Source organism: Athene cunicularia (assembly GCF_003259725.1).
Source record: "Athene cunicularia isolate RWA chromosome 1 unlocalized genomic scaffold, athCun1 chr1_part1, whole genome shotgun sequence".
Taxonomy (NCBI): domain Eukaryota; kingdom Metazoa; phylum Chordata; class Aves; order Strigiformes; family Strigidae; genus Athene; species Athene cunicularia.
In genome coordinates, this window is record NW_020799091.1 from 64,236,713 (window position 1) to 64,250,387 (window position 13,675).

Genomic DNA, 13,675 nt, shown 5'->3' on the forward strand with positions numbered 1-13,675 from the left:
TGATTATATTCCACAAGACTGATCAAATACAGTATTATTCTTGTTTTCCTAGTGCTTGCAAAGACAACTGAAGGCTATCGCCATTCCTGAATTTAAGAATGACAATATCCTTCACATTTTTTTAGAAATATTTTTTTAGACCTATTTTCAGAATATAAATCATTTGGGCCAACTCTGATGTGAATGCAATGGTTACTGTACCAATGCAGTAAGGCCCTGTGGCCTTGGACTTTCCTCCCAGCCATCCCAGAAATGACCAGGGGGCCAGCTCTAGGTCTGTGGTTTGCAAGTGTGAGTCACACCACAGGAATCACTCGTGGCACAGTAGAGTTACAGATACAGTTGTTTTCTAGTGTGAGTTTAACAATAAGGATGTGCAGCTCACTGGGCTGGAAAAGAGGATAGAACAGGCAAATCAGGGGAGCAGAGATTCTTAAATTAAGATCAGTATCACATCTATTGCAATACAACAGTAAGGATGAAGTAAACTGAAAGCAATAACCAGGAAATTCGTTGCTGCTCGGGAGCCCTAGATCTAAGTGATAGTAGCATGAGAATTGCCACCCTCCGCATTTTGATCCATTTGACTGCTGACGCAATGAGGGATTCACCTTTCTCATCTCTGGCTGTCTTCTGCCAAACAGCAAATATCCTTTTTTTCCCCGGTATCAAGTACCCAGTTAAAACCACTGTGGACACATCACGCAAGGCTCAAACTTATCTGTTCAGACCGACTCTGCCAGTTCCAGCTTGTCTGAGAGGGGGCCCTTGGTCCTGGCAGCCCTTACAGTGCATCGAGGTGTTTTCAGAACAGCCCCAGTTTTGTACCTGACCAGGCGTGGCCCCAGGCAGAAGACGACAGCCAGTTCAGGCCTGCGGAGCGTGTCCTGGCGAGCTCGGGGAGAAGCCCCGGGCTCAGTGGCGTGGCCCCGGCTGGGTCAGCAACGCGCGGAGCCAGCGCTAGTGCGCAGGGAAAACCGCGTGGGCTCCTGCGGCTTGGGAGGAGCGTTGCAAAAAGAGCCGAGCGGGGCTGCGGGAGGGATCCCGCGGGAGAGCACCCCCATCTAGCGGCCTGCGCCCTCCCTGCGGCACCGGGGAACACGGGGGGACCCTGCGAGGAGTGCCAGGGCTGGCCAGGAAAGGACGGCGGCACAAGTCGAGGAGACACCCTGGGCAAGCTTCACCCCACCGGCTCGAGGTGGCTTTAGTGATCATGCCAGGTTCCTTGCGGTACACGGAAGGGAACTGGAAATTTTTAGGGTTTGATTAATTTCATCCTAAGGTAGACATCTAAAATTGTGAGTCACACGCTGGAAGGGTCTCTCTCTTTCCCCTGACTATTAGTAGTTGAGTGACTAACTGAAATGTCAGCATCTACACGGTGGACATCTACATTTGGAGGGACGGATCCCCTCTTCTTTGTCTGATGGCTGTTCTTGAATTAATTCGGAATACAGATCTTGTTTCCCAGGGCTGTCAACAAGGCATCAAAAATTGTCTGGTTAAGGAACATTCTAACAGTGCTGTCAGAGTTGTATATAAACATATTCAGCGGAACATCATTCCCCATCCCCTGCAAAAGAAACCCCACTTCTGATTAATGCAGCTTCAAAGCTTTTTAGTCTCCAGTTTTGAACACTCAGCCCTTGCTACGTACAAATACTCAGATGAGAGAGATTTTACAGACAAGGATGTGGGCATGGAAATACTTCTCTTTGTCGCCCATCAGCTCCAAGCAGCACTGAGGTTACTATGTTTGTAAGGGAAGAAAAAAATAAAGTACTCCACAGGGAGCTCACCAGCTCCCTTCCTTCTCCACTGCAATGTGCTATCACTGCCCAAAAGGCCTCCTTGACAGAACAAAGACAGCGGTGCTGCCTCACAGGCAGAGGGACTGTCAGGAGCAGTTGAAAGATCCGTCTGATCTGAGAGGGAGGCAAGATGAGGTGCACCCCGGAGGTCCCTTCTACACTGAGTCTTTTGGTGATTCTCTAATTAGTGATGGCAACCAGGACCAGGACAGTGGTGAACAAGAGGTCTGAGCCACGAGAAGGAGCAGCAGGCTTGGCCTGGCAAGAGGACAAGAGGAAGGCACTGTGATGCAGGGGCTCTCCCGATCTCTTCTCTCCAGGCATGAGGCAGGAAGAAGAGAAGGGGATAGTTTTGGAAGGGTAGGGTCAACCCCAAATATTTAGAAGAAGGCAGGAAGGCAGGATGGGCAGAAGTTGTGCCAGGCCAAGCAACCTTTTCTGCAGAGCTTGGAGGGACTCCTAGCAGCCTGGTCCTTCAGCACCCACCTTCAGGGAGCTGGGGACGGGTGTCCCACTCTCCTCCTTGCTGGCCCCAGGCAGGCGGACAGCCACTGCAGGTGCAGGCGGTCTGTGCACACACAGCTGCGGCGTGACTTGTGGGGTTTTCATCCAGCTGTTACTCTGAGGAATAACAGAAACCGACAGCTCTCCCTCACAGCAGGAAATGCTTAGGCAGGAGAAACAGGCAGAGAAAACAAGATTACTGAACAGCTTGACTAAGGGAGCATCGTTCAACTTCAGCTTTGAGAGCCTGGTGGGCAAAACCAGCTCCAATTCTTCTGCTTGAGCAGAAACTTGCCCAAGGCCTCTTGGCTCTTACTTTACTTTGTGTCAGATCCCACTCTAAGAACTGAGCAGGCTAGCAAACACCAGGGCACTTGACCTCTTCCAGCCCAGGAAGAAGGGTCCTGCCTTTCCCCAGCCCCCATGAGGATTCCATGCCTTCCTCCTCTTAATGTGACTGGCTGATACTTACTACCTGCCCAGGCCTGCTAGCTTCTTCATCCCCTCTCTTCTGCACTAGCAACTTCTAAATAAAATTAAAGCATTGGCACTCTCTTTCTGACATCAAAATAACTTGAGTACCAGCTCTGCTGAGATCCAGTGCCAAGTCCCATCAAAGGATTCTCCAAACTGCTCCGTACAAGGGCATTTTTCTTATCATTCCCCCCTCCCGGCACCTTTGAGAGAAATTATGCTAAGGGCACTTCTCTGGAGTGAAAAATGATGACATTTTTTGGACAAATGAGGTTCAGGCCCAGGTCTCCAGTGGGAAACCTGCCTTGGAGCCTGTGCTGGTCTTCACTGGGCAAATTCAAGGCAGCAAATGGCTGGTGGGGAGGTTCTGGAGCAACTATCTCAGGTCTAGCTCCTTGGTAAACCCTGAGGGAACGTGGTACTGTGCCAGCAGGAAGAGCCACATCTCAGAGCTGAATTTCTCCCTGGTTTTGCCTGGTTCTCATGCCAGAACAGCAGGACCCTTGGGCAGCCACCAGACAATGCAAAAGACAAAGATGAGGATGGGGGTCACCTAAACAACACTGCATTTTGGGAGGGAGGGGACATATATGCAGGCAATACTGGCTTCAGAAGAAGGTCCTATCACAGACAGTGCTGTGAATTGGTGATTCTAATAGGGAGCATGAGGTGGGATGGTGCTAGAAACAAAGGGATATGCAGCACAGCCAGGAGATGTATTTGCTCTGGTGATAAAGCTCTCTGAGGTGGCTTGTCCCCACCTCAATAGATGTACTGATGCAAGTGTTTGAGAAACTGCTGTAAAGCTGGTCAGGTAGATGATCCAGCTTTTTCCAAAGTCTCCTCTTTTAACGAGTCCCAATTATTTCACTGATTCAGAGCTATCAATGGGATGCTGAACCACAGCCAGGGCAGGGGAGCAGGAATCTCTTTAAGGGAGCTTTACAGCAAGAGAAAACATACCATGAGGCTGTCCTCACAACACCGCGGCTCAGCAGGAGGCGAAGTATTTGCATCTCCAGACATCACAGATGAGCCTGTCTATTTTTAAAGTTGCTTTTCTCAGCTGTGAGCCTCTCCAATCATTTCCATCACAGACATAGGATGTCATGGCTGACAGAGGATGGCTTCTGGAGAGGATGAGAAGTAGGAATTATAGCTGAGCTGTAGCACAGAAAAACTTGCTAAAGAAAGCAAAACACAAGGTGTTTCAGGGTGGCCTTTTTTTGTGCACAGTTTCTGTTCTCATCAAGTAGTTCCCTTTTTCTTCCCCTATAATTCATAAAATTCACTTCCTTTATTCCTGTTAGCAGATTTCTCTACACAAACGTTTCTACCCCCAGAGAAATACATGGCTACACTTATCCAAAGTGCCTTTCTTAATCACATAAAATTCTTTATTCACGCCTCTGGTACTTGATGGCAACCCTGTGCACCTGTCACCTCTACCAAGACTTACTTGTTTTCATATAAGAGCCCATATCTAAGCAATACATTTGTTGTAGGCTCAAGTAAATAATAAAAAAACCATTTCCTTTTGACAGTTTTAGGGCAGAACAGTGGAGCTGCAACAGAGGTTAAAAATGTCAAGTGAATTTAGTAAACTTAGACATCATACAGGCCCCACACTTGTGGAGAGAATTTGCCCTCAACATTAACCAGAAATGTGTACATCTGGGCTATGTTTTTGGTAATATTCAGCATAGCAACGCTTTTAAAGTAGTAAAAAGCCAGTTTCCCTTTTTATCATTTAAACATTCTTTACATTTAGCCCAGGCTGCTGCTGAGCCTTTTGTTTAATCCACTTTAACTTTGCAGGCAAACCTGCTAACACCAGGCAACTTCATGGTTAAAAGTTATAGCTCTGTGCAAACTTGATAAACCCAATGATTTAACCTCTTATTTACCTCAGGTGAATCAGAGTGACTCAAATAAGAAGCAGATGAAAAATGGGAATCGAAACAGAAAGGTATATGCGATTTGTTCAGAAGTTATGAGGGCTGGTTTCTACCCTCAGGATGAGTCTCCTGGAATCCTATTTTATTTCAGGTTATTTTAGGAACCCAGAACAATTATTTGCTCCATGATGGCTCTTTCCAGCCCTTTCTTACACAGAGCGGATCTAGAATCTTACACACACAGGAATACAGTGCTTCTGTCTTAAAACCTTGTCTTTTGCTCAATACCCGCTTGAGTCTTGGAATAATTTATTTACTATTTAATGACAGTAGCTCAGAGCCAGAAAGAAATGTCTTCTCGAGTCAGACCACTAGCCCTTGTCTCGGCTGTAATGAATACAGAAGGTGGCTTGTGGGAAGATGCTGCTCTTCACCTTCAAGCACCACCCAGCATCAGTCCCAGCCTCCAGGACTGCCCTAGGCCACAGTCCTCCTGCAGTGTCCATTTCCTGGAGCTACTAATGGGGACGGGCAGGGTTCCTGCTGTCCGGGTCAGCTTCTCACATAGCCCTTTACAAGCATGCTTATGGGATTACAAGTTTAAACAACCTCCTTGAAACTGTGTAGAGTATTGCAGAGAAGGAGTGGAGACAGGAATCACATCAGCGTTCAAGTGTGTCGCACAGCCAGCCACCTGAAACCCCCAAATCAGCTTCTCTTGTAGACAGAAGCTCACGGCTGCTCAGACAGCAGTCGCTGACTCCCACGAGCCATGTAAGAGTATGGTGAGCCCTGGGTGACCTTTTCACTAACTGCACACCATGCCCATGGCACATCATGCTTTTTTTCCATTTGGTGATTTTTACATGGAAACATTTCCAGACAAGAACTATGTTCTTCAAACACTCTCATCATACACAGACTTCATTAAAATCTTACTGTGTGAAGAACCAAGTGCTACTGGTGCCAACAGAGCTTTGAGACATCATTGGCACATGCAAGGCTCGTCACTCCTGCTGCCCAACAGACTGCATCCCAGCACGGCTTCAGACACAACAGCCACAGCACGAAAAGGCCCTAATGGTGATTTGTCATCACTTCAGCAGCTGCGCTCCATCTCTACTCTGTCCACCTAGAAAACATGCACACACAAGTGACAAGATTTTATCTGTCAACTAAACTCCCATCCATGGCCTTAGAAAACTCTAACATGAATTTTGACTTTGGGTGTGCAGTTTCACAGTCGAATCTCACAGTCTGCACTCTCCACTTCTGAAATGCACAAAGACATCTGCCTGGCCAGAGACACCACCTCCTTTTGAATTGGAATAGACACAGACCCCGGCCACTTGGGTCCTGTCGCCAGGTCAGCCCTGCCCCAGTGCGCTGGTTCAGCAAGAGAAAACACAGGCGTAAGGATCATCTTTGGCAACGGGAGTCTCAGGAGAGAACAGCCTGGCTTCTACATTTTTTTCTGTCAAAAATAATTTTTTTTGCCTTTCAGGCTGGGTAGAGGAGAGAAGGAAAGAAAACTGACCTGACATGCTTACTTAGGGCTATGTTTGTTTTGTTTTTTGTTTTTTTTTTTTTTTAATGCTATTTTCTGCATTCTAGATATAAGGGATGCTGTCCCAAGTGCCCCTGTCACGTCACCTGTCTTGTTGGCAGGATTTGTTGAGTATTTCAGAAGACACCATCAGAGATGTATGCTGCAGACAGACAGGAGACAGAAGCTAAAAGAAGCACTGGAAGCCCGGTTTTAACACAACCTGCACACCAACCCTGTTAATGAAGTTATACTGTCAGAAAAAGCAGTTTTTAATGATTTCCTATCGACTTAAGCTAAGACATGTTAGCAGGAGAACAAAATGATTGTATACACTGGAGAAGACTGAGTGGAAAAGAGACAGACCTGGGAACAGCATTACAGTAATTTCACATTTAACTCTACTCTTTTCTTACAAATCATATGTCTGGTTTACTATGTTAAAACCTTGCTTGTTTCTAAAACGAAGTTTACAATTCCTCAACAAAAATACACACTTGTGTAATTGTGGTCGAGTCTCCACCAAGACAGGTGATGTGTCTGTCACCATCAGTTTGGTTTTCTTTCCTGACTGTGGTCTACCTGTTAAACCACTACTGTCACTCAGCTAGAGTGTGCCTGCAGAAGCTCTTCTCCAGAAGTTTCTCAGAAATGCACACTTGTGCTCTGGCAGCAAGAGATACATGATACAGCAGTGGAAGTTACCCCCAACACGAGCTAGACTAACACACACTGAATGAACAGGTCAAGATCTTTCTATCCCAGAGAGGCTGCTGTCACGCCTTCCTGCAAACACTCCCCAACAGAACCAGTGAGTGCAGCTCATCACACAAAATCTTGGAGCCAAAGCTTAATTCACAGATTCAGAGGGAACTGGTAAGCTCCAGAAGACTGACTTGTACAAACCTCAGCATGCCCAACCCAAGAACAGGTTCAGAAGGTGGTAGTTCCATAGGTCCATGAGCCCACATGCATGCATGGTGCTGTGCTCTCCTCTTTCCTCCTGCCCTTTCAGCATGGTCTCACCCCTCCCTTGCAGCAGCAGCAGCTGTGTAATAACACAGGGAACAAGTTCAAGATGCTGATCTAGCTGAGCGATAACTGCTTTCTTTGTGAGAGCTGGCTCAGGTGCCCTATTTGGTTCACTACAGAGTCCCACGGATGCAATGCTGACCCAAGACAAGGGGTGGGGATGAGCAGAGGAGTGAGGATGGGAGTCAGCAGCCCCAGCAAGGGTTAGTTTACACTCACAAGTATCTCCATCCACAGTCCAACTCTGAACAGCATATGCTGTGCCAACAAGCACACCCATGGCCACTGTGAATCTAAACAGACTCCAAATGTGCACACAATTTTCAGAAATAAAACATTCCTTTTAATTGGCAAGTACAACACACATTACATATAATTAGTATTTTATAAACCATATTAAGTTACAAATACATGTTAAAAATTGCAGTTCATGGCAGCTAAAAGCTTGGAGTCCAAAATGCATCTCTGCAATGCTTCGTTACTTCCCTTTCACCAGGCTGCTGGGTGAAGATGAATAAAAGACCATTTATCATCTACTAGGAGATGGTCTACTACATACTCAAACAAAAAGAAAACCTCATTCCTAAGAGTATCACTAACAAACAGAGGCATTCAAAGTACTTCAGCCACCTTAAATCATGTCAGATGCAATGAGGACACAGTTAAGAATTACTCTGTAACACTTTAAGCAAAGATATAGATATCTTTACATTAAACTGACAGTTCAATGCTTTCTGTTCCAATTCAGCTTAAAACGAGAACACTAGCTTCTACCCCACAGAAGCTTAAGGTCCATCATGCAGGCTTTCATGACATCAAAGCTAGATGTTTGTAAATCAGACCCTTATTACAGAGGAAAGTTACGGTGTACAACTAAACAGCATACATAAATATGTATCTTATATTTCAGATCTTTATTCCCCTCCTTAATGACTTTTGTTGGTATTAGTGAGATACACAGCTCATTCCATTTTCACTACACTCAGAATATTAACAAGTTATGTGTGTTAATACATTAAATATCCTTTAAGAAGTCTCTTTAAAAAAGTATTTAAAAATATTTTTGGAAAAGTAGAAATCTATTTTCCAGAAAAGCAAGTGGTACTAGGATAGCATGGACTCCAGTGCTTAAACATCCTTTCAGAGAAAACCCATCTTGATGGCTTTTGTGCCTGGGATTCAGTATGTCTCAGCTGCCAGACTCATATTCTATTCGTCCTTCTCGCTGTGGTGGTAAAAAGTCATCAAAAATCAGCTTACCTTGCCTTTCAGTTGGCAGACTTTCAAAGATTACTATTCACTGGACTGTATAAGAGAGACATTTAGCTTTGACATAAATTCATTTCTTCCTTACTCCTATTATGAGTCAGTTTTATTATACCGCTGAGATTGCATCTTCAAAACTAAAGTCTGCTGAATGTGTCTGGAGAAATGACTTTGTATCTCAAAAATATCAAGAGTACCATTCAAATCTGAATTTCTATTAAAAACTGTGCACATTTAGCAAAAATTATGCTGCTGTAAAAACAAAAGGCCTGCTCCTTGGCCTGCTCAGAATACAAGCTACAATGCAAGAGATTACACCAGAGGGTTTTTTCTCTGCTTCTTTTCTAAATGCAGGCATTAAAAGTAAAGTGTTACTAAGCTTTTCCTAAGAGCACGCAGGGGTGTGGCAATATACGTTTAACAGGAACAAAAAACAGTAACAACCTTCTAGAAAATGCTGCATATTAGCAGCATGCTTGGTTTCCAAAACATAAGGAATTGCATGTGAGTTGTCAAGATGTAGTCCACACACCTCGATCATTGAACTGATCACTAGATTCCAAGAAACCAAAGCAAGTTTAAAAATACATGACAACAACTGCCTAGAAGGCAGAGTTTTATCATCTGTCAATAACCAGATGAATAAAGTGCATAGCAACTATTATAACAGTTTCTTGAAAAGAGAATATGTTTAGCAAGTCTCAAAGTTGTACGCTTGATGCTTATCCATACATTTTGCTACATGTGTGGCTTCCCTTTTGTTTTGCTGTTTAGCTTCACTGATCGACCCTTCAGCACTGTCCTGTGATTTCCTTTGCACTTCATATGGAATGTGCTGAGATCTCTGACTGCTGCCTGATGTATGTCTGGAAGCTCTTGTCACCAATGGGATGTTCTCTAAAAGAAAAGAAAAAAAGGAAAAAGTACTATACATAGAATTTTCTGTCAGGACATCAAAATGGCAGAATCGGAAGTGAACAAACAAAACCTTTTCCCTAAGTTTGATTTTCAAAGTTGCAATTGTAATGCTAATACTGGGTCTTACTTGAACAAGAAGAACCAACTGACTGAATGTATCCTCTCTTTTGCCAGTCATGTGCAGAATGGTCCTTTATTTATGTGTACACAAAATACAGTCATGTGGCTGTATGAGCCACTCTTCCCATTTTTAAACCAACTCTCTAAAATAAGCTGGTAAGTACATGTATCGTCTGGTACTTACTGCTCATCCCACAAGCACAGGTTCAGAATTTAAAAAAAACCCAAACCAACAAACCTCACACTTATTTTTATGAATGAAACTGCATTAAAAAATAAACATTTAAATATTCCTTACAGTCCTTTAAAATATTGTGGTATCAGTCCTACATCACAATCCTAATCTGTATGTATTTGCAGGATCTTTTTTGCAGGGGAAATACTACTTCGCAGGACTGTTCCCCTGCTTGGACAACCCATTATACTCACTGGCTTCCATATTTTGTCTTCTTAAATTTATCCCTCTTATACTGAGCGTGCTCCTGCTCTAAAGTTCCAACACCTTCAATAATCAGCTTTAGTGTTTTATATGTCTCCTTAGGGTCATCAATGATGAATGTAGAATATTCTTCCTCTTCAGGTCCATCATACACAGATTTGCTGCCACAGGCCTCTGGGGAAAAAAAACCCAAACCAAAGTATAAGAATAGTGTCAGATAGGCAGGGGAAATAAAAGTGAGACAAGCAGACTAAAAATACTCAGTCTAGGGTTCATACAGTTCTTGGTTTGCTTCCGTATGACCACCACAGAACTGTGGCTGACATCAACAGCAACAGCAGAAGGAGCAGTTCCCTGTCCTTTTGTTGGTAGGAATAGAGGCTGTCCCGTGACTTATCCCTCCTCCTCATCTTGTAAGGAAACAGCAGCAAGCCTGGCAGCTGTTTCTAGCTTGGTGTGAAGCTGTCCTTTGCTGCACAGGCAATGCTTTCATCTCAGCTACCACTAGCACGGTGCCCATGCACACACTTTGGGAACTCTGACACAAGCCTAACTGCCACTGTGCTGCAGGGTTGGCCCACATGAAGTCAAGAGTTCATTTGTCAGAAGGACAGGGCCCATCCCTAAGCAGCAGCTAAGCAGCAAATATGGCACTGCAAAACAGACTGAATTCAAAACAATTACAGGTTGAAGTAGTCACAGAAGCTGTTTTACCACATGACGTCTAAAAGATTCATACAACAAGCATAAGCAGAAGGTCATGACTACTGCCTGGTTGCCTGCTTAAGGACATGTCCTGAGGAGCAAGTCATACTACCTTCTTATCCTACCAGAAAGCCTTCCTGGCTAAGAGATCAGGACACTGATTACATATGAACATTTGCAACACATTCACCATGTGATCTACTTCTGCATTGTAGTTGAGTGTATTAGAAGGGGAGAGAGATTATTTTACTCTGTCTCTATTTTTCCCTAGCTGTCTAGCTTTCCCGCTGCCTCAGTTTCTGCTTTTGAGTTACCCTCCTCTTGCTGCACTGTCTGTGCCGGACCTGTGTCCTTTTCCCGGACACTGAAACTTGATGCTGGCTCTGGCAGTGAGGAATCAGAACAGGGGAAAGCTGGGCATTGGTTCAGACAGCTCGGAAGTGGTGGGTATCTTAAGTTTGCAACTGCATGGCAGCCAGCAATGGATTAAAGTGTTTTCCAGTCTGTGTGTTTGACACCACTGGCTTATCTCATATTAAAAAATAAAGTCCTATTTAAAGATCAGTGCCACAGTGAAGGCTTCCCTGCCACTCCCTGCACTAAGTTGGGATTTCAAGTCTGGCACTGTGTACACCGGATACTTTTCTTGGCACGCCTACCAGTACCAACTTCCTCTGATGTCTCTTCTTTCTTTTATTCTTCGTCACATCTCTGCTTCCCTCAGCTCCTGAGGATTCCCTAGCACAAACTTCATTTTTCAACATTTCATAGACATCCACAGATCATCTTTCTCTGATGAATTCTGAAAAAGCCTTCCTGAGGAAAGCACTTGCATCCAGCCTGTTCTTGGGATCTGAATCAGGGAATGTGCATATGACTTCTGGTAACATAAAACCATGTTCCACTGAAACCTCAACTTTGCTGGTGCTTCTTTTCAGGATCAGTAAACTTCTGGTTTAGTGCGCATTCTGATTTGTCAATTCAGAGCATTCAAGCAATGCTCTGTACTTAACGCTATTTTAGGATGCTGTGGTTAAGACCGTATTTCAAACAACTGTTTATTATGCAAAGAACTTTGTACAGACTATGAGGCTGCACACTGCACCAAAAATAATTCATACAACTGACTCAAGACAGCAGAAGGGGAAACAAGTTAAATAATGACCAGTGTGTTCTAGGATGTGATTCGCAAGGCTAGAACATACAATTTTTCACAAGTATTTCTGCCTTGCTAAGTGTATTGGAGATGGAATGATCTTTCATCCTCACCTTGCATCTTCTCCAATTTTGGCATATACAAGTTGAAAAGAGAGTAGATGCGCTCAGTTTCTCTATCTCCATCTATATCCAGTTGTATATTTGCTGGAAGGCCTCTGTAAGGCATCAGGAAGAGAGGAAGAAGTTATATGCTAAGCAGTATGTTATGGCACAAAAAGCACTTTAATGAGGATGAAAGTAAAATCGAGTACTCATGAAAGCCAACAGATTGTATGTAAAAGAGCTCAAAATTTCCTATTTTCTCCCAAAAGAAAAGGCAGGCAAGTTCAAACTTCTTTATGCCTAGATTTATACTGCATGCTTTCACTCTGACTTGAAAGAGAGGGCTGTATCAGTATCCAGACCTTTCAGTGAATTAGTCTTCTATAACCAGATGGAGGAGCCAAAGCACTGAACTCCCAACCACCCAGATCTTGTATTCTGAGACTATCTGCCACTACAGACCTGTCGCTGCTCTCATTTAAGATGAAAATAGTTTCCTACGAACTAGACAGTACCTCTTCATTTAACAGAGAGCGTGAGTGGGCCCCTTAGAAACACATCAGTTTAGAATTAAATCTAGAAGCAGGAATTTACAAACAGGACGTTGAAGAGATTTGTGACACTTTTACTAATAACAGATGATCGGAACCAAAGAATCTTATCCCACAGTCAGCTACTGATGTCTTGAACTCTGAAAATGTCAACATTCTGACCAAGATATAAAGATACTGAGAGTATCAGAAATGACAATAAAGATGGCCTCTGAAAACACCACAACGCTTGTGCACCTAGCAGATGATCTTGGTAACTGCATACCTGCAAGTCACGCTGCACAGGCACACCTATCCCTGGCAACAGTTAGACCAACACCATGTTACCAGTCCTTACCCTGTGCAAGGCGTGCAGCCAGGAGTATTATCTGCAGTAGCTTTACAGCAAAGCCAGTGGCCGTTAAGATAGGCAGAAGGATGGTAGACTGTGAGACGCTTCTTGTTGCATTGGCTAACTTTGGTGAGGATATCAATCCAGTCCTTGGCCTCTACACAATTATTTGCTTGGATATACAGGACTCTTCTTTCAGGCTGGATCACCTGGAACATCTGCAAATAAGGAAATAAGCCACAGAATAAACCACCAGAATGAGATGGTGAACGTAAGACTGGGCTCAGACTGATGATTTATTCAAGGAAGACCACAGCATACTAAAAGAATGCACCAATAAATACCTTTCAACACAAAACCAAGCAGCAAATGTGCCCTTAAAACAACAAAGACCTTGCACCTGGTACAAGGAGTAAGATACTGTCCCTGTAGGAGATGATTTACAAACAGCTAGTATCAGCTTGCTGGTTGGGCCTCAACAAGATTTGTTGTCAGCCTCAAGGATGCAACTTCAGCAATGCTGCAGCTCCAAGTTTTGGAAGGCTGACAGAGGGACCCAACGCAGAGCTGAAAGGAAATGTTAGTCAGCAGAGGGCAGAAAAGAGAAAAACCAAAGTTTGGATTCCAGCCTTAGTGACAGCTTTGCTTTGATACTGCCTTATCTCTAGTCTTTTTAACATGTATTTCAGCATGATTCTTTGCTTTTAGTAACTTCCATGCTTCTGCACCCAACAACAGCTGCTGTTAGAAAATCACAGAAATATACTTTCTCTTTAATCGCCATCAGGTGGTTGAAATAATTACACATTAATTTTGCATT

The 13,675-nt window shown here is 44.0% G+C and overlaps 1 protein-coding gene across 2 annotated transcripts in view; it reads right to left on the reverse strand.

Moving 5' to 3' along the window:
- Window positions 1-7,585: 7,585 nt before the first annotated feature.
- Window positions 7,586-13,675, reverse strand: part of RASA3 (RAS p21 protein activator 3) — a 96,559-nt gene continuing 90,469 nt past the window's right edge. For both annotated transcript variants that reach the window (XM_026851067.1, XM_026851057.1), the window contains 4 exons: window positions 12,862-13,073; window positions 11,983-12,086; window positions 9,999-10,182; window positions 7,586-9,428 (listed from right to left, as the gene is read on the reverse strand). In XM_026851067.1, coding sequence (XP_026706868.1) covers window positions 9,353-9,428; window positions 9,999-10,182; window positions 11,983-12,086; window positions 12,862-13,073 — 576 coding nt within the window. In that variant the 3' untranslated portion in view covers window positions 7,586-9,352. The remainder of the gene's footprint in view (window positions 9,429-9,998; window positions 10,183-11,982; window positions 12,087-12,861; window positions 13,074-13,675) is intronic.